Consider the following 21,183-nt stretch of genomic DNA (forward strand, 5'->3'; position numbering starts at 1 on the left):
TCCATATTTCTTTTTTTTTCCATTTACCTTCTGTTTCCTACCTGACAAGATTTCATACTTCTAATAGCCATTTGTGTACCTATTTAAAGACAGTACCAAAGGCATACATTTTTGTGTTTGGAGGACGAAGGGTCGTGTGATGTTTCATGCGTATTGACCATTCTAGGATGACAAGACACCTCGAGAACACACACACACAGGCACACACACACACACACACCAAAGAAAGCTGTGAAAGAAGAAAGCAGAAAGGAACCTGGAGTGAGTTGTAACTTAAAATATTAGTGTTGCGTGAAATGTGCTAAAATAGGAAGAGTTGAGGAAACTGCATACATTTTCTAGATGGCAAAGTATTACTGGTGACGGTTAATGAAAATGCATATGCATGTATTTTTAGATTTGCAGATTTTACTATGAACTTTTTAAAAATCCTTGAAGATACATCAAAAGTTTATCTTGCTTATGAAATAGAGTAGCACTTTCTAACTTTAAAACAGGGAATAATTCTTTGGATCTTGATTATTGGAAAAGTGAACTATGAATTGCTAGTATAAAACTGTGATTTTAAAATGTATCTGCTTTATATTTTTATGTAGCATATTTACCCGTAGTTAATAATACTCAAACTTCCTGAAAACTAAGGTAATTAAGATAATTCTGTCCTGATGGGAAAACGAAAAATAACTTTAGTGTGAAATCTATTGTATATTATTTGTGGCAAGACTTCTCCCCTTGACTTTGACTGAAGACATTTATAGGGTAAAATCAGAAATAGCACGGTGAATTTTGAAGTATCCTTTATAAAGTTTGTAGTTGGAAAGAGTATTATGTTCATATTGCCAGAAAAATGCATGGATGCATTAGACTGCATGGAAAATACATGAGAAGTTGGCCAGCTCCCCCTTTGTCAAAACATCACTTGGTGGTGATAAAGCTGTCAGAAAACACAGCATTCTAATGTAGTCTGTAGTTTAATGATAACCTGTGTCTTGAAACATTTAGTGTAGTACTTATACAAACCTAGATGGCATAGTGTACTGCAGCATTGTTGCTCCTAGGTATAAAGCTGTATAGCATGTTACTGTAGGCAGTTGAAACAGTGGTATTTGTGTATCCTTTTTTTTTCCCCCTTTATTCTTTTAAGAGACAGGGTCTTGCTCTGTTGCCCAGGCTGGATGCAGTGGTGTGATCATAGCTTACTATAACCTTGAACTCTGATCCTCCTTGCCTCAGCCTCCCCAGTGTCTAGGACTATAGGCACATACTACCACACCTGGCTAATTTTTAAAATTTTTTTGTAGAGATGGAATTTTGCTGTGTTGTCCAGGCTGGTCTTGGAACCCTTGTGCTGCAGCAATCCACCCGCCTCCCGGAGTGTTAGAATTATAAGCCACTTCGCCTGGCTTGTTTACCTAAACATAGAAAAGATCCAGTAAAAACACAGAATTATAATCTTATGGGGCCACTGTAGCGTATGTAGTCCATCTTGACTGAAATGTCATTATGCAGTGCATGATTGTACTTCATAATTTTTAAGCCCTCCTCCCTCTTGATTGGTACTTAGTGGATTTTGTCATTTTTGTTTCTTCATAATTCTTTCTGAAATGCCTACTAGTTGGACCTTTGATCTCCTGAATGGATCGTGATTTCTTCTTTTGTATTTTTTGTCTTTGTCATTTTTTTGTACTCTAGGAAGTTTTCTCAATTTTAGTTTCTATTCAACTTTTTGTTTTTATTTGTTCTCTCCAGTCTTTTACGGAGATACTAAATTGAAGTGTTCTGTTTCTCTCTTCACCCTACCGCTAGTTTTAAATTTTATCTCAGTTTCTATGGAGTCAGTTTTTTTGTTGGTTTAAAAAAAATTTTCCTGAAGTGATTGGTAAGTTTTGGCTAATTGGGAGCACTAGAATTGGGCCCTTAATGGTTGGCAGGGTGTGGTGGAGGAGAGCCAGTCCTTAGCTTGTAAGGCTCAGGCCAGAAAAAGAAAGAGGAAGGCTTTCCTTTTCCTTTCTGGAGCAGTGTTCTGCCCTAGTTCTTGCTGGGCAGTCTATTTGATTTCTTTAGTGGTTAATGCTCAGATTTTTGGCATATTTGGATCTGCCTCCAGAGCAGGTACAAGGTGAGTGAGTCTATGCTGTTACCTAATTAGATCCCCATTTCTACTCTTTGTTTTTACTTCTCTAACTGCCGATAGATTTTTACCCTCCTTCACCTCATAGGGTTGCGGTGAAGAGCAAGATGAATTTTTATTTATGTTGCATAAATTTTAAAAGCTAAAAAATATATATGTAATGTTGGGAAGTCCTAGTGTACAAATGGCTGTTGTAAATTTGGAACATGAATATGTTTTTTTCCATTATAAAAATGAAATCGTTATAAATTGCGGTCAAGTTACTAGGTCAGCCCACACAGAGTTTACCCAGTAATATGCGTAAATGTTTTGCCTTTGCATCAACAACAAAGAAAAACAGTACTATAAAAAAAATGTTCCTGGAAGCCAGATGTATCAAAGCACTTCTTAAATAGCTATATAGTCTATAGACATGACCAGTTGGTTTCTGAGTCTCTTGACATTGGCCAAAGGAGAAGCTCAGTGTAGAACATGTTTTGAGTCTCCTTTTGCAGAAATACGTTGGAGGCTGGAGTGGGGAACCAATTTTTCAGAAAGGTGGTGAAGTAGTTAAATAACCACTCTTTTAAAGACAGTCAAAAGGTAGAAACTAAGGCCAGGCGTTGGCTTACATCTGAGATGGTAAAATCACTTGAACCTGGAAGGCGGAGGTTGCAGTGAGCTGAGTGTGCACCTCTGCACTCCAGCCTGGTTTGGCAATAGACTGAAACTCTTGTCTCGAAAGAAAACATAGTTCACACTTAAATATTTAATCCATATCTTTCCATACCCAATATGTTATTTATAGTTCCAGATGAACTTGTTTGGCACAGATTTTGTAATAAAGGAAATTTTGTTATTAGAAATACCTAGAGGCCATGAACTGTTCAAATTTGCAGGTAGTTCCCTGTGTGATGCAGTGTTTTTTTCTGAATATTGCACAATAAAGCCAAATACAGACATAAATGAGATGCTAAGATTTGTATATGATATTAATTTTTAAAATATTGATCAAAATAATATGTATCCATATTGGTAATATTTGTATTTATAATAAATCATTGCTATAAATTTGAACTTAGAAAAAAGGTGCTTTTGTGTTGTAGACTTTCATTTGAAAAGTAATTTTTCTTTGTACTAAAAAATCTAAAATTCGCTATTCTGACACCAAAATTTGCTTTATGAAAAATAATTTTTGATGGCCCTGTATTATATCAGAAAACAACTAACTTGTTAATGAAAATGTGGAGTTTTTAAAATCCCATGTACCTCTGTTATCCAAAGAGGATCTGTGAATTTTTTCATGAAAGGTTAAAAAAACGAGAGACCTTTTGGAATTCAGAGAGCAGCTCATTTTTGAATAGTGTTTTCCCCTCCCTGGCTTTTATTATTACAACTCTTTGCTTTCTCATCACCATCCTGATTATCTGTAATTTATATTTCTACTATTAATAAAAAGATGTATTTGGTAAGGAGGAATTTTCACTGAAGTTCAGCAGTGATGGAGCTGTGGTTGAGGTGTCTGGAGGAGACCATGAGGTCTGTGTTTCACTAAATAACCTGGTAAAAGAGGATATGGGGTTTTTTTTGTGGGTGTAATAGTGACATTTAACAGGCATCCCAGTGACTTAGGAGTATTAATCAAGCTAAATTTAAATCCTAATGACTTTTGATTAACTTTTTTTAGGGTATTTGAAGTATACCATACAACTGTTTTGAAAATCCAGCGTGGACAATGGCTACTCAAGGTTTGTGTTATGAATCTTTAGTTACTGAATTGGGGCTCTGCTTCGTTGCCATTAAGCCAGTCTGGCTGAGATCCCCCTGCTTTCCTCTCTCCCTGCTTACTTGTCAGGCTACCTTTTGCTCCATTTTCTGCTCACTCCTCCTAATGGCTTGGTGAAATAGCAAACAAGCCACCAGCAGGAATCTAGTCTGGATGACTGCTTCTGGAGCCTGGATGCAGTACCATTCTTCCACTGATTCAGTGAGTAACTGTTAGGTGGTTCCCTAAGGGATTAGGTATTTCATCACTGAGCTAACCCTGGCTATCATTCTGCTTTTCTTGGCTGTCTTTCAGATTTGACTTTATTTCTAAAAATATTTCAATGGGTCATATCACAGATTTTTTTTTTAATTAAAGTAACATTTCCAATCTACTAATGCTAATACTGTTTCATATTTATAGCTGATTTGATGGAGTTGGACATGGCCATGGAACCAGACAGAAAAGCGGCTGTTAGTCACTGGCAGCAACAGTCTTACCTGGACTCTGGAATCCATTCTGGTGCCACTACCACAGCTCCTTCTCTGAGTGGTAAAGGCAATCCTGAGGAAGAGGATGTGGATACCTCCCAAGTCCTGTATGAGTGGGAACAGGGATTTTCTCAGTCCTTCACTCAAGAACAAGTAGCTGGTAAGAGTATTTTTCATTGCCTTACTGAAAGTCAGAATGCAGTTTTGAGAACTAAAAAGTTAGTGTATAATAGTTTAAGTAAAATGTTGTGGTGAAGAAAAGAGAGTAATAGCAATGTCACTTTTACCATTTAGGATAGCAAATACTTAGGTAAATGCTGAACTGTGGATAGTGAGTGTTGATTAACCTTTTCCAGATATTGATGGACAGTATGCAATGACTCGAGCTCAGAGGGTACGAGCTGCTATGTTCCCTGAGACATTAGATGAGGGCATGCAGATCCCATCTACACAGTTTGATGCTGCTCATCCCACTAATGTCCAGCGTTTGGCTGAACCATCACAGATGCTGAAACATGCAGTTGTAAACTTGATTAACTATCAAGATGATGCAGAACTTGCCACACGTGCAATCCCTGAACTGACAAAACTGCTAAATGATGAGGACCAGGTGAGCAATGACATGGCTAACTTTTTAGTCTGCTTTGAAGTAAATGCTCAAGGGGAGTAGGTTCAGAATGTCTACCCAATACCAGGACTTGAAAACTAACGATGTTTCTAATTCCTGTATTACAGGTGGTGGTTAATAAGGCTGCAGTTATGGTCCATCAGCTTTCTAAAAAGGAAGCTTCCAGACACGCTATCATGCGTTCTCCTCAGATGGTGTCTGCTATTGTACGTACCATGCAGAATACAAATGATGTAGAAACAGCTCGTTGTACCGCTGGGACCTTGCATAACCTTTCCCATCATCGGGAGGGCTTGCTGGCCATCTTTAAGTCTGGAGGCATTCCTGCCCTGGTGAAAATGCTTGGGTAAGAAAACATTGTCAGAATGCTTGAAGCTAAAAAGTAAAAGAGTATAGTCACAGTATTTCTGATTAGGCTTTTTTCTTCTTCCCAGTTCACCAGTGGATTCTGTGTTGTTTTATGCCATTACAACTCTCCACAACCTTTTATTACATCAAGAAGGAGCTAAAATGGCAGTGCGTTTAGCTGGCGGGCTGCAGAAAATGGTTGCCTTGCTCAACAAAACAAACGTTAAATTCTTGGCTATTACGACAGACTGCCTTCAAATTTTAGCATATGGCAACCAAGAAAGCAAGGTAAGAGAATTGTTCTTTATGTGGTTTTCATGGAGCATCGGACACTTCCAGTGTCATGTCATTCCATGCAGTGTTCCTAACCTTTTTGGCACCAGGGATCAGTTTCGTGGAAAACAGTTTTTCCATGAATGGGTTGTGGGAATGCTTTCTGGATGACACTGTTCCACCTCAGATAGTCAGGCATTAGATTCTCATAGGGAGCGTGCAGCCTAGATCCCTCGCATGTGCAGTACACACTAGGGTTTCCGCTCCTATGAGGCTCTCATGCTGCAGTTGATCTGACAGGAGGTAGAGCTCAAGCCAGATAATGCTCGCTCACCTGCCACTTACCTCCTGCTGTGCAGCCCAGTTCATTTCTGCTTCTTTTAAATATTTGAGTTTCCATATGTAAAGCACTATGCGAAGTAGTAGGGATATCGTAGGCAAGCTTCTCTTCACACTTTTGTTCTTAGGTGGGATGTAGACGTTGGGAATAATAACCTAATATTTAATTCATGTAGTGGGAAGAAGTGGGGCTATGAGAACACATAACACAAGTGAAACAGACTCTTTGAGGGTTCAAGGAGGTACCTCTTGGAGGAAGTGATAGTTGAGTTCAGTGTTCAAGGATGAGAAGGGATTCACTAGGTGAAGGTTAGGTGAGAAACAGCATTTTTGAAACGAAGGAAGGAGATGGAAAGTTTTGGGAATTTAAGAAATACTAACAGTAAAGAGGAAGAAAGGTTTGAGGTGAGGCTATTGAGATAGACTCAGCAGATCTCATAGGGCTTTGTACAGCATGTTTAAAAGCACAATGGGAAATTTCAGCAGAAGCATGAAATGATGAAATTTGTTTTTAGAAAATTGGGGCAGTGTTGAAAGGGAAGATACACAGGGAATGAAAGGACAGGAGTGAATGATCATTTTATGGTATCTCTTTTTAAGGTGGATACAATTAGGAAAATTAAAGGGCCAAGTGATAAGGAGTTTTAAGTGCCATTTCTGGTTCAAATTTTCAGTGAATCAGTTTTGATACAACTTTCATCTTAGGGCATTAATCTTGCCTACCAACATGGTTTCTAAATTTTTTTCTTCTGCTGTGATCAGTGTGGGAAGAAGGAAATTGGGCCAAAACTGATACATTCTTGGGAGGACTGGGATGTCTGAATTTGAGTGGAATGCTTTAAAAGGACAAGTTGGATAGGGCCCCAGGATGGGGGTCTGAGTGATGGGGTCCAGGAATACATTTAGGTCCAATGACAAGCTGGCTGAAATTCTTGTATAATAAAATATGTTGGTAATATGGCTCTTCTCAGACATGTGATCAAGATTCCATGACTAACAAGATATGTGTATATCTTTCTAGCTGATCATACTGGCTAGTGGTGGACCCCAAGCTTTAGTAAATATAATGAGGACCTATACTTATGAGAAACTACTGTGGACCACAAGCAGAGTGCTGAAGGTGCTATCCGTCTGCTCTAGTAATAAGCCAGCTATTGTAGAAGCTGGTAAGTATATGTATCTATTCTGAGTCTTGTGTACAGCATCTGCAGTTCTAATTAGATTACTTTTCTTAGGAAAAGGTGGTAGAACTTTAATGACTGAAAATAGATGGTCCTATTCATTTTGCAGCCAAGATTACATTCAAAGTACCTGTCATCTGGATTGTAGCTAAATATTTAAGGCTAGTTTAGGTAGAGTTCTTACTATCCATCAAAAATGATGGCATATATTTTGCTTAATGAAATTTGTAATTTCAGTTTTGAGTAAACCTAAGATTTGCTAACAGACCTGTGAATTTATAGGAGAAATGACAAATTCTAATATAGTACAGGTTTTATGTAATAAAGTGATTGCTTTATTAGTAGATGCTCATGAGCAGTTTTTTTGTTTTGTTTTAACTTTTAGGTACGGGGTAATGTGCAGGCTTGTTATATAGGTAAATTGCATGTCACAGGGGTTTGGTGTGCAGATTATTTTGTCACTCAGGCAGTAAGTATTGTACCCAATAGGTACTTTTTCAGTTCTTTACCTCCCACCCTTAAGTAGGCCCCAGTGTCTGTTGTTCCCTTCTTTATGCCCAGGTGTACTCAGTGTTTACCTCCCATTTATAAGTGAGAACATGTGGTATTTGGTTTTCTGTTCCTGTGTTAGTTTGCTTAGCATAATGGCCTCCAGCTCCATCCGTGTTGCTGTGGAAGACATCTTGGTCTTTTTTTATGTCTGTATAGTATTCCATAGTATATATGTACCACGTTTTCTTTATCCAGTCTACCATTGATGGGCATTTAGGTTAATTCTGTATCTTTGCTGTTGTGAATAATGCTGCAGTGAACATATGCATGCATGTGTCTTTATGGCAGAAGATTTCTTTTTCTTTGGGCATATACCTAGTAATAGGATTGCTGGGTTGAATGGTAACTGTGTCTTGAGTATTTTGAGAAATCACCAAATTGCTTTCCACAATGGCTGAACTAATTTACTTTCCCACCAGCAGGGTATAAGCATTCTCTTTTCTCAGCAACCTCACCAGCATCTGTCATTTTTTGACTTTTTATTAGTAGCCATTCTGACTGGTGTGAGACGGTATCTCATTGTGGCTTTGATTTGCATTTCTCTAATGATCAATGATGTTGAGCTTTTCTTCATATGATTCTTGGCCACTTGTAGGTCTTCTTTTGAAAAGTGTTCATGTCCTTTGCCCACTTTTTAATGGAGTTGTTTGTTTTTTGCTTGTTAATTTAAGTTTATTATAAACTCTGGATATTAGACTTTTGTCAGATGCATAGTTTGCCAATACTTTCTCCCATTCTGTAGGTTGTCTGTTTACTCTGTTGATTTCTTTTGCTGTGCAGAAGCTTTTTATACTGTCCCATTTGTCAGTTTTTGTTTTTGTTGCAGTTTCTCTTGGCATCTTCGTCATGAAATCTTTGACAGGTCTTATGTCCCGAATGGTATTTCTTAGGTTATCTTGCAGAGTTTTTACAGTTTTAAGTTTTATATTTAAGTCTTTAATCCATTTTGAGTTGATTTTTGTACATCATGTAAGGATGGGGTGCAGTTTCAATCTTGGATATGGCTAGCCAGTTATCTCAGCACCATTTATTGAATAGGGAGTCATTTCCCCATTGCTTGTTTTTGTTGACTTCTTAGGTGTGCAGCCTTATTTCTGAGCTCACTATTCTGTTCTATTGGTCTGTGTGTCTGTTTTTATACCAGTACCATGCTGTGACTGTAACCTTGTATTAACAGTACAGCTTGAAGTTGGGTAAAGTGATTCCTCCAGTTTTGTTCTTATAGCCTAGGATTGCCTTGGCTGTTTAGGCTCTTTTTTGGGTTCATGTGAATTTTTAAATATATATATATATTTTTTAATTCTGTGAAGAATGCCATTGGTAGTTTGATAGGAATAGCATTGAATCTGTGAATTGCTTTGAGCAGTATGGCCATTTTAACAATATTGATTCTTCCTATCCATGAAATAGAATGTCTTTTCATTTGTTGGTGTCATCTCTGATTTCTTTGAGCAGAGTTTTGTAATTCTTACTGTAGAGATCTTTCACCTCCCTGTTTAGCTGTATTCCTAGGTATTTTATTCTTTTTGTGGCTTTTGTAAATGGGATTGCATTCTTGATTTGGCTTGCAGCTTGGATGTTGTTAGTGTATAGAAATGTTTCTGACTTCTGTACATTGATTTTTATATCCTGAAACTTTGCTGAAGTTTATTGGATCAAGGAGCTTTTGGGCAGAAATTATGGGGTTTTCTAGGTATAGAATCATATTGTTTGCAAACAGACTTCCTATTTGTATGCATTTTCTTTCTCTTGCCTGATGATTATGACCAGTGTTTTGCCCTGATATTCTGTATTCTCAGTGAGTAGATATCATCTAAGTATGAGAAACAATTTTTTTCTATTCTGAGTATTTTTAAGGATGCAACTTGTATGTGGTACTTTGTATCTTGTGTATGTTGGCAATTGGGGAGAAGAATAGATGGTTTGTACTAGGGCCTCTTGGGGTGTGTGTGTGTCATGAAAATAGTTACTCTTTAGCTACCTAGCATTTTTTCTCCTTTCAGTAACCCACCTAACAACATTTACCCAGAATTTCAAAGCAAGCTTCAAATCAGTATTGAAAGAGGGAAAAATATAAAGGCATTTAATGGAAGGAAATGTTGGGAGTAAAGTATAGGGCTGGCAACACTTATTTTTCCCACTTAATTGAGAGTAATTTTACTTGGGATTTTATGAGAGAGAAAGACGTTATGATTGCTCCAGGTAACTGCTGGCAGTGGAGCCATAGGCTTGGGGATAGACAAATGTGACTGAGTTCATACAGAATGAGGGGATGTAAATTCTGTCAGCTGTTCCAGCAGTAACCTGTAATGTAGGCTAAAAATACAGATTTTGAGATTTATTTAGTCAGAATCCCTGGAGTGTTAATTTTTATATCAAGATCTCATAGTGTTTATTTGAAGTGACAGGGAGGTCTGTAGATAGCTGGACTTGTATGGGACCAGAAGCCTAGGAATCTTTACGTTCTTCCAGGTTATTCTTACATTCATTTGTTTATTCTGAACATAGCATCTAATGTATTTTAAGAAATGGAATAGGCATGTGGTATACATTGGGTAACACAACAGATAGGGTCCCTGTGCTTGTTCTTATAGTCTTGTGAAGGTGACAGAAGTATTTAAAAATATGTGATCATAAATTAGAATGAGTGTTAGGGGAGAAGTGAACAGCAAATAGTGATAAGAATTAATGAGGAGGGTAATTGTCTAATTAGATGAGAGGGAAAGGGTCTCCTTGAAAAGGGGATGTTAAGTGGGACTGCAGGATGAGAAGGAACCTCTCTCTTGTCTGTATGAGAAGTGAGGGTTAAATGTTTTCCAGGTAGAGAAAAGGAACACCATGTGCTATGTCTTAGAACCAGGGGTATCCAGTCTTTTGGCTCCCCTGGGCCACATTGGAAGAGGAGTAATTGTCTTGGACTACACACCAAATACACTAATGATAGCTGATGAGCTAAAACAAAAAAAAATTGCAAAAGAATCTCATAATGTTTTAAGAAAGTTTACGAATTTGTGTTGGGCTACATTCAGAGCTGTCCTGGGTCACGTGGCCCATGGGCTGGAGGTTGGACGAGCTTGCCTTAGAAGGAAAGAGATTGTGGAGATCCAGGTGCTGAAGAGAAGCTCTGTGTAAACAGAACTTAGTAAGTAATGAGGTGGATGGCCTGGTATGAGGTTGAGGTTAGGTAAGCAGAGCTATAACATGCAGGACTTTCTAGGTTCCTATAAGATGTTTACTACTCATAGAGTTTATTCATGCTTTATCCCAGCTTTGGAGCCATAGATACAGAATCCTTTGGTCAGTTTGGAAGGCTAGGTGGGATCCAAATTCTAAACGGTTCCTCGGGGTTATACTAAAGTATTGTCTACTATCTTAAAAGGATGCCAAGACACTTTTGATGGTTGTCTATCAATAGCAGAGCATCACAGTGGTGTGTTTAAAATATTAATAATAGCATTGTGTAGATTAACAGTTTGAATGACCAAAAGGTAGAACAGACTGCTGAGATGTTATAGGCTTTTAGGAATGAAATAGTTTGGTTTTAGAACTGACTAGCTAAGGGCAAATGTCTGAGATGTCTGAAAGAATCACAGAATGTAATAATATAGGAGCTAAGGGAGCAACCAAAAATGGTTTGTGGAGGGGACAATATTGGTACCATGAAGAGAAATGGAACCCTCAGAAGGCATCCTTAATTTTTGAACATAATAATTTAAGAAGCTGACTTAGGCCGGGCGTGGTGGCTCACGCCTGTAATCCCAGCCCTTTGGGAGGCCGAGGCAGGTGGATCACCAGGTCAGCAGATCGAGACCATCCTGGCTAACACGGTGAAACCTCGTCTCTACTAAAAATACAAAAAATTAGCCGTTTAGCCAGGCGTGGTGGTGGGCACCTGTAGTCCCAGCTACTGGGGAGGCTGAGGCAGGAGAATGGCATGAACCCGGGAGGCGGAGCTTGCAGTGAGCCGAGATTGCGCCACTGCACTCCAGCCTAAGCGACACCATCTCAAAAAAAAAAAAAAAACAACAAAAAACGAAGCTGACTTAAAGTGACTAAAAGGTCAGTAGGTAGCTGGAAATGTAAGGTACTAGAGAATGCAAGAGAGGCAGGCTAGAGATTTGGAAGTTTCCCTTTTAGTATATAGGGGTAAGGGCAGCAGGGAAGGGGAGGTAGAGATGCCACAGAGTCATCTGCATGGGACTTTTTTTACCCTAGAACTGCTGAAACAGAATGTGTGTGTTTTAAAGTCTCTATAGGCCATTCTGATGGACATCTGGGGTTAAAATCCATTCTCTTAGAGTTAATAGTTATGTAAAGGGAAGGAATGAAGTCTTAATGAGGGGAAAGAAGGTAGTCATTTCACAAATACTGAGCATCCTGAGTATCAATCTTATGCAGATCATTCTGTTAGTAGCTGGAGCTACTATGAAAAAGGAACCCAATAGAGGTGATCTTTGTCTTGTAGGGAACATGGACTAACTTATACTATGAAGGAGAAGTGCAGGGTACTGTAAGAATTACAGCAAATAGACCTCATCTGAGGAAATAAAACAGACCTAAAAGATGAAGGAGACAAGGAAAAGTATCTCTTACTGCATTTAGAAGTGGTTTAAGTTGAAGATGGATGGGTGAAGTTAATCTAGTATGTGGGCATTGGGCTTCCATTTATACTCCTTTGCCAGAGTAAATGTCCCCCATTTAAGGGTCCTAAAGGATGGAAGGTTGTGAACCTTGGAACACATGTATTGCAGTCAGTGAATTGTATAAAGTCCCTGGCAGTAAAGTGTTTTCATGCCATCTTTCTGGATTGTTCTTACCCCAGGAATTTACCTAGCTTCTTTAGGTCTTTAGTCAGATGTCACCTTCACAGTGAAGTGACCTAATTATCTACTTAAAATTGCAGCCCCACTCCATTGTTTTTCTCCATAGCCCTTTAATATCATCTGACATGCTGTATGGTTTTAGTTTGTTGTATATTTTTTGTCTGCCTCTTCCAACTAGATCATAAGTTCTGCGGGTAGGAACTTTTGAATATTTTTGCTCACTGGTCTATCTCCAGCTCAGAGCAGGACCTGGTACTGAATAAATATTTTTGAAATGATTGAATGGATGAAAAGAAATTAATAAGAATATTACCGCCGGGTGTGGTGGCTCACGTCTATAATCTCAGCGCTTTGGGAGGCCAAGGCAGGCGGATCACGAGGTCAGGTGATCGAGACCATCCTGGCTAACATGGTGAAACCCTGTCTCTATTAAAAAATACAAAAAATTAGCTGGGCGCCTGTAGTCCCAGTTGCTCGGGAGGCTGAGGCAGGAGAATGGCGTGAACCGGGAGGCAGAGGTTGCAGTGAGCCGAGATTGTGCCACTGCACTCCAGCATGGGCGACAGAGTGAGACTCCATCTCAAAAAAAAAAGAATGTTACCTAAGGGGGATAGTGGAGATAACAAAGACTTCTTCGGCTTAGGAAAGGAACAGTAGCTATTTGACAGTTTGTCACTAGGGATGTGAACTGGCAAAACGAGGGAAACTGAGCAACATTCTGGAAAATGAGAGGAAAACAAATACTTAGGTGAAAGGAAGTAAACTCTGGAAATAAAGAAGGACACCTTCTAAGACTAGAATATATATTTAGGATTGATAGGAACTTCTAGCTAATGACTAGGACCTTACATCCTTTTTAATTTTCTAGGTGGAATGCAAGCTTTAGGACTTCACCTGACAGATCCAAGTCAACGTCTTGTTCAGAACTGTCTTTGGACTCTCAGGAATCTTTCAGATGCTGCAACTAAACAGGTAAATTGAGTAAATTGACACCATGGGAACAGAGTGAAGATGAGTATGTGCTTGTACTGACCATTTGTTTTTATCTTCATAGGAAGGGATGGAAGGTCTCCTTGGGACTCTTGTTCAGCTTCTGGGTTCAGATGATATAAATGTGGTCACCTGTGCAGCTGGAATTCTTTCTAACCTCACTTGCAATAATTATAAGAACAAGATGATGGTCTGCCAAGTGGGTGGTATAGAGGCTCTTGTGCGTACTGTCCTTCGGGCTGGTGACAGGGAAGACATCACTGAGCCTGCCATCTGTGCTCTTCGTCATTTGACCAGCCGACACCAAGAAGCAGAGATGGCCCAGAATGCAGTTCGCCTTCACTATGGACTACCAGTTGTGGTCAAGCTCTTACACCCACCATCCCACTGGCCTCTGATAAAGGTAAATTGTCAAAGTAGAATTTACCTTTGTTGCAGAATTGAAAATGAAGCATCCCTAGCCGTTGGATGGCTAAGCATAGTGATCAATAAATAGGAATTGTATTCCTTAGTAAGTAGGAAGTATGGCTGCAATAGGGATAGGATTCTGAAATGTTTGTGTAGTCAGAACTACTTTTAGTTGTTCCCAATAGATTTAGTGTGGTGGGAATTTTAGGCTAAGAAAATGATTGTGTTGAGTTGTATGCCAGTTCTTCCTTCTGTTTTTCAGGCTACTGTTGGATTGATTCGAAATCTTGCCCTTTGTCCAGCAAATCATGCACCTTTGCGTGAGCAGGGTGCCATTCCACGACTAGTTCAGTTGCTTGTTCGTGCACATCAGGATACCCAGCGCCGTACGTCCATGGGTGGGACACAGCAGCAATTTGTGGTGGGTAAATTCTTACAGTGATACCTGGCTGTCTAAAAGGAATGCATTAGACCCAAAGGATCCTGAACTTCTTTGGTCATTTCTTCCCCCCGTCCCTTTTCCTGAAGAGCTGATGACAAAATATGACTGCAGAGAAGCTAAGGCATAGTGTGGCCCCAGTGATATTTCCTTGGACACGTCCTTCACATGGTCAGTCTTAACAAAGGTTGGGTTAGGCATTTCATGCAGTGTTCTCATTTAACTTACACAAAGGCCCACTTAGGAAGAGGTAGAGTCATAATTTGAGACCAAATCTGCGTAATTTCAGAGCTTCTTACCCTTGCCTCATCATGAATTTTGACACTAAATATTTAGCGGTCCATTTTATTATCTTCTCTGTGAGTTAAACTTTTTTCATGGACCTAAGAATACAGTATTGACATATTTCAAAAATAAGTAGTAGCATTTCTGTACTCTTAACCACAATAGTCTCAACCTGAAGCTTTGATACAAAGTTTGAGTCTTAAAAGTAGCTTCATTAAAAGTATAGTCTGAAGACACTTCTGATTTCTCAGACTTTACAACCTTATTTAATTAGGTTAGTTTAGAAAACAAAGATGGAGCCTACCAGAACAGACTTTAGGAATCTCACTTTGCTGGTTGCTTTGTGCGTGTGCTCATCTTGGGGCTTTGGCTTCATTTATTACTGTTGGTATTGGCCCATCTCCATGAGGTGACTTAATAGAATGTTGAGGGGAATCTTTTATTTTAAATCTCTTTTCTAGGAAAAAAGGAGTTTTTGTGTCCTTGCAAGAATCAAATTATTTATAAAAGCTGCTAAATGTAGCAGAATCATAACCCCTTTAAAACTCAAATCCAGAAACAGGAGAAACAGATGGTACTTACATATTGCAAAAGCTAACTTCTCCTATACATGAGGCTGTCAGCTGAATATCTTGGAAGAGAGAGGAGTGGATTTTTCTGCTGGCAACTCAGTTAGTTTTAGCAGTTTGTGCTAAAACTTGGCAAAGTTTTCACCAAATACATGGAAGATGTACAAAAATAGAGGGGGCATGTAAAGGAAAAACGTTGACATAGTCTGAGCATTACTTTCTCATCTTCTCTTTTTATATACCTTTTACCCAGAATGATTGGTGCCCTTACTGTAGGGAAGTTGTCTTCGGGATTCAGTGCTATGTGGAAGCTCTGTTGCACTGTGTATGGGGGAGGGGTGCTGCCTTGAATTAGTGCTGCCAGGAGGCCTCTTTTCAGTGACATTCAAGTTAATGGAATCCTCCTTCATTCCCGAACTAATTGCAAGTTATGGGGAACTTTGGGTATATAATGTAAATAATTATAGTCTAATAATTGTTCCTCAGAATGCAAAGTCTTTCAAGTTCAGAAACTTTACAGAGGAGAATGCCCTATTTGTTAACCATGTTTCTTTTGGCAGGAGGGGGTCCGCATGGAAGAAATAGTTGAAGGTTGTACTGGAGCCCTTCACATCCTAGCTCGGGATGTTCACAACCGAATTGTAATCAGAGGACTAAACACCATTCCATTGTTTGTGCAGGTATGTTGCTTTTAAGTGAAGTGTTCTAGGTTTTATGTCCCTAAAATTTCCAGATTGTAATGACTAATAAAATTTCAGAAAATTAGGGGCCATAATAGGGGCACCAACATTTAATTTTATGAAAATTCTCTTCATTTTTTTGGTCAGTAGGAGAAACATTGAGACTCGAGAAGAGGGAGGAGATTTCACATTTCACTTTTACGGGTGCCTAGTTTTAGAGGGGAGAGCTGACCTGGGCTGCCAGAGGCGAGGCATAGGCCCCCAATCAATTCTGGATTTTCCAAATCTTAGATCAGTTAGAGTTGCCTCTGAAGAAAGGGTTTACAGCTAAAAAGTATTCTGGAAATCCAATGCTCCAGAGTATTAGACACCCTAGGACATAAAATTCAGAGAATATTATTTACTACAGTGTGAATGCCTCTTGCACTCTGAATTCGGAATGTTTGCACCACAGTGGGGGACTTGCCATGTTTTAGCTTTAGATTTAATTAGGTTTTGTTTGTGTTTTCTCCCTAGCTGCTTTATTCTCCCATTGAAAACATCCAAAGAGTAGCTGCAGGGGTCCTCTGTGAACTTGCTCAGGACAAGGAAGCTGCAGAAGCTATTGAAGCTGAGGGAGCCACAGCTCCTCTGACAGAGTTACTTCACTCTAGGAATGAAGGTGTGGGTAAGTAAAAAGGAACCAAAGCCTTTAGCAGATGTGTACATTGAAGTCTCAGTTTTTCCTCAAGGGCCTTTTTTTCCTTGTCTCTTAGCGACGTATGCAGCTGCTGTTTTGTTCCGAATGTCTGAGGACAAGCCACAAGATTACAAGAAACGGCTTTCAGTTGAGCTGACCAGCTCTCTCTTCAGAACGGAGCCAATGGCTTGGAATGAGGTAGGGAAATGTGAGCGGTTATTTATCTGGTAGTTTCCTAGAGCGGGTAAGGCAGCTCGTTCTTTCCTCTCGAAACACTTAGTACCCATTCATTTGCATTGATGTTTCCCTGGCCTGAGTATTTCTTCTTTATGCTGTCCAGCAACTGCCCTAAGGAAGAACTATAACACAAACTTTAAAGAGCCTGTTCAGAATCATTACAAATAAGTTGTGCTATTTAAAATTATAATTCGTAAGGGAGAAAGATGAAAAACGTTACCAGATTAAAGATGATTTTTCAAAAGGATGTAAGGAAAGAGGCAGTGTCAAACACTGTTAGAGGACAGTTTGTAAGTAGTTTTTACTAAACTTTAATAAAACTTTTCTATTTGAATTTCTGCTATGAATTTGCCTTCAGTATTTGTCCTCAGTACAGGTGTCCTTTGAAACATTGTTTCTAATACAACTAGAACCACCCTGGAAGTTTATTTTATCCACTCTGTAGTGATCACTGATGGTACACAGTCATACAGTGGATTATATTTGTTGAGTGAATGGAAAGAGAGATTATTAGGTTTAAAACGATGCAGCTCTTGAGGCCAGGAGTTCAAGATCAGCCTGGGCAACATAGTGAAACCCCATCTCTACAAAAAAATTTAAAAATTAGCTGGGCATGGGGATGGATGCCTATAGTCCTAGCCACTGGGGAGGCTGGGACAGGAGGATTGCTTGAACCCAGGAGTTAACAGGACTGCACTCAGCAACAGAGCCAGACTCCAACTCAAAAAAAAAATAAAGCAGAGCAAATTACCAGTGAGTAGTGTGTTACTTGGGTTTTTAATAGGCATCTTATTAACATGTTCCAACTTGAGCCCTTAACTTTCTCCACCTACCCCCTTCCACAAACCTGTTTTGACTGTCTTCTCTGTCTTGATGTCAGCTTTGTCTGTCCAGCTGCTCAGGCTAAAACTTTTCTTTCATACAACACATCCTGTCAGCAGCTCCTGTTTGGGGATAGGCATTTTGCCTGTTTTTTTTTTTTTTTTTTTTTTTTTTTTAAACTGCTATATCTCTAGCACGTAGAACAGTGCCTGGCAGCACATAGTCGGTGCTTAATATGTATTTGTTGAAAGATCAAGTCAGTGAGTATTTTTAATGTGAGGTGCAAAGAGAAAAAAAAATGTATCTTTGAGGGGTGGAGTTTTGAAGAACTTCCCATTTTCTAAGTATTTGTGTAATGTTGGAGTTACTTGTTTCCTTTGTAATCTGAAAGTATGCTTTAAAAAAATTAGTGTACTTTTAAGTTGAGAATTTTCATTTTGCTTTTTATTCTTTCTTGCCTTGTGCCTGTTTATCTAGACTGCGGATCTTGGACTTGATATTGGTGCCCAGGGAGAACCCCTTGGATATCGCCAGGATGGTATGCGTCTCATATTTCTCGATTAACTCAGATCAAGCTAAAGTTCTAAAACTTGATCAGAAGAGCTGGTTTGCTCATCTGGGAAACTAGTGTTGGCAGAGAAGTAATGGCTTCAGTTAAAAGCAGTTCTTAAATTCCAGTCAGCAACAGTATCTTTAATGGAGCACAGGGAATTCAGAGCCACATGATGAATAGCAGTAGGATTACACCACCAACAAATACATGCTACTACCAGGCCTCTGCAGTGTAGGATGTTACAGTTTACCTGGCTTTTTATTCTCTCTTTGGCCAGAGGACTCATAATACCTTTTGTCTACAAGCTACCCAAGGAAGACAGGAAAACTCCTGTCTCTAGGCTCAGATCTGGGGTGGGTTTTTACATAGTTGCATTATCGGGGTTTTCTTGAAAAGCTAATTCAAATCTGGGTAATGAACATAGAGGATAGGGTAGACCACTAACAGTTTTAACTGTCTTACATTTATAACCTTATCTGCTTCTACCTAATTATGAAACCACTAAAGCGCGGATTCTTACTCTGACAAATAACGTGTCAACCCTAAGATAAAATATGTTGAGGTTTCGTTGAAATAGTGCCTTAACTTTCCTTAGTACTTTTGTTGGTGTCACTTGGACTTTTTTGTCAAGATAGATTACACCTGCCAGACCTCATTATTATCTTAATCTTCCTTCCCATGGGTTCTCATTGCCTAAGTGGTCACACAGTAGATTCCTGCTTCTCCTCCTTGGGAACCCCAAGTCTCTGACAGGGGTAAATGCAGTGTGTTCAGGGTTAGACTAATGATGTGACTAGGCCCTGCTGGTGTTCCTCTCTGATGGAAACAGATGTTATTTGTGTAGTCTCTTGGGTGGTTTGGCACTGAGTAATTGCTTGGCTAAAGAAAGCTAGAAGTTGAGGAGGCTAGAAAGCATTGTTTTCTGACAAGTTTGCTGCTGAACTTTGGATGCCCTAACCTCAGTGTTAACGTCGATGTTTGTTTCTCTCCTCTCTCTTTTGCCTTCCTTCTTGCCTATTTTGTTGACACCCTGACTCTTCTAGATCCTAGCTATCGTTCTTTTCACTCTGGTGGATATGGCCAGGATGCCTTGGGTATGGACCCCATGATGGAACATGAGATGGGTGGCCACCACCCTGGTGCTGACTATCCAGTTGATGGGCTGCCAGATCTGGGGCATGCCCAGGACCTCATGGATGGGCTGCCTCCAGGTGATAGCAATCAGCTGGCCTGGTTTGATACTGACCTGTAAATCATCCTTTAGGTAAGAAGTTTTAAAAAGCCAGTTTGGGTAAAATACTTTTACTCTGCCTACAGAACTTCAGAAAGACTTGGTTGGTAGGGTGGGAGTGGTTTAGGCTATTTGTAAATCTGCCACAAAAACAGGTATATACTTTGAAAGGAGATGTCTTGGAACATCGGAATGTTCTCAGATTTCTGGTTGTTATGTGATCATGTGTGGAAGTTATTAACTTTAATGTTTTTTGCCACAGCTTTTGCAACTTAATACTCAAATGAGTAACATTTGCTGTTTTAAACATTAATAGCAGCCTTTCTCTCTTTATACAGCTGTATTGTCTGAACTTGCATTGTGATTGGCCTGTAGAGTTGCTGAGAGGGCTCGAGGGGTGGGCTGGTATCTCAGAAAGTGCCTGACACACTAACCAAGCTGAGTTTCCTATGGGAACAATTGAAGTAAACTTTTTGTTCTGGTCCTTTTTGGTCGAGGAGTAACAATACAAATGGATTTTGGGAGTGACTCAAGAAGTGAAGAATGCACAAGAATGGATCACAAGATGGAATTTATCAAACCCTAGCCTTGCTTGTTAAATTTTTTTTTTTTTAAATATCTGTAATGGTACTGACTTTGCTTGCTTTGAAGTAGCTCTTTAATTTTTTTTTTTTTTTTTTTTTTTTTTTGCAGTAACTGTTAGTTTAAGTCTCTCGTAGTGTTAAGTTATAGTGAATACTGCTACAGCAATTTCTAATTTTTAAGAATTGAGTAATGGTGTAGAACACTAATTCATAATCACTCTAATAATTGTAATCTGAATAAAGTGTAACATTGTGTAGCCTTTTTGTATAAAATAGACAAATAGAAAATGGTCCAATTAGTTTCCTTTTTAATATGCTTAAAATAAGCAGGTGGATCTATTTCATGTTTTTGATCAAAAACTTTATTTGGGATATGTATGGGTAGGGTAAATCAGTAAGAGGTGTTATTTGGAACCTTGTTTTGGACAGTTTACCAGTTGCCTTTTATCCCAAAGTTGTTGTAACCTGCTGTGATACAATGCTTCAAGAGAAAATGCGGTTATAAAAAATGGTTCAGAATTAAACTTTTAATTCATTCGATTGTGTCACTCTTTTTTTTCTTGTCATTAAATGGTTGGTGAGGGTGGTAAGTTTATCCAACTCAACTTTATACTGAGGAAGATACATAGTGAAGTAATTTGTTGTAGCGATAGAGAGGGCCTTACTTCTCTAGATGCAATTTGCCAAGTTTCTTTAGCATTTGGCCCTGGGTTACATTGCACCCCCAAAAAAGTGTTTCAGCCTTGCACATTGTGATTAGTTCTGGGCTTTTGTGGGAGAAAGCCAACAGACTATCTATCATCTCTACCCCAGTCTCTCAGATGGTTTGATTCCATTAAGGTAATGAAATATTAACTACCTGGATTTGGATTTGAATCACCTTCACAGAAGTGTGACTCATTGGGAGAGGGGAATTCCTTCAACAACTCTACTTTGAACTAATAATTAAATAGGTTTAAGTGTTGATGTGTATCTGAACACATTCAGAACCAGAATGAGCCTTCCACACTATCTGCCAGATGATCCTATCATCCTGGTGGTAGGTCTGACAAGCTTAGTTCATCTCTTCAGGTAGACCTGTTAAGACTTGTTTTGGTCTTATAAAAAGTGAGTGTTTTGTCTTTAGGGAGAGCTGTTTCTGATTTACTGTTTTTATTTTGATAGTGACTATTAATTATGAGAAAAACATACATTCA

At 39.1% G+C, this 21,183-nt stretch overlaps 1 protein-coding gene across 3 annotated transcripts in view; it reads left to right on the forward strand.

Annotated features, from left to right (window-relative positions):
• Window positions 1–20,527, forward strand: part of CTNNB1 (catenin beta 1) — a 40,960-nt gene extending 20,433 nt beyond the window's left edge. The window contains exons 2-16 of one of the 3 annotated variants that reach the window (XM_010374295.2): window positions 3,798–3,858; window positions 4,299–4,526; window positions 4,723–4,976; window positions 5,102–5,340; window positions 5,429–5,630; window positions 6,976–7,120; window positions 13,379–13,482; window positions 13,565–13,903; window positions 14,171–14,329; window positions 15,762–15,881; window positions 16,398–16,548; window positions 16,637–16,758; window positions 18,097–18,157; window positions 19,216–19,436; window positions 19,742–20,525. In XM_010374295.2, the coding sequence (XP_010372597.1) occupies window positions 3,846–3,858; window positions 4,299–4,526; window positions 4,723–4,976; window positions 5,102–5,340; window positions 5,429–5,630; window positions 6,976–7,120; window positions 13,379–13,482; window positions 13,565–13,903; window positions 14,171–14,329; window positions 15,762–15,881; window positions 16,398–16,548; window positions 16,637–16,758; window positions 18,097–18,157; window positions 19,216–19,424 (2,346 nt within the window). In that variant the 5' untranslated portion in view covers window positions 3,798–3,845 and the 3' untranslated portion in view covers window positions 19,425–19,436; window positions 19,742–20,525. Of the gene's footprint in view, window positions 1–3,797; window positions 3,859–4,298; window positions 4,527–4,722; window positions 4,977–5,101; window positions 5,341–5,428; window positions 5,631–6,975; window positions 7,121–13,378; window positions 13,483–13,564; window positions 13,904–14,170; window positions 14,330–15,761; window positions 15,882–16,397; window positions 16,549–16,636; window positions 16,759–18,096; window positions 18,158–19,215 lie in introns of all 3 variants that reach the window. The other 2 variants (XM_010374296.2, XM_010374294.2) reach the window with 2 other exon arrangements.
• The last annotated feature ends 656 nt before the right edge of the window (window positions 20,528–21,183 follow it).

Source organism: Rhinopithecus roxellana, chromosome 1 (genome assembly GCF_007565055.1).
Source record: "Rhinopithecus roxellana isolate Shanxi Qingling chromosome 1, ASM756505v1, whole genome shotgun sequence".
Taxonomy (NCBI): Eukaryota; Metazoa; Chordata; class Mammalia; order Primates; family Cercopithecidae; genus Rhinopithecus; species Rhinopithecus roxellana.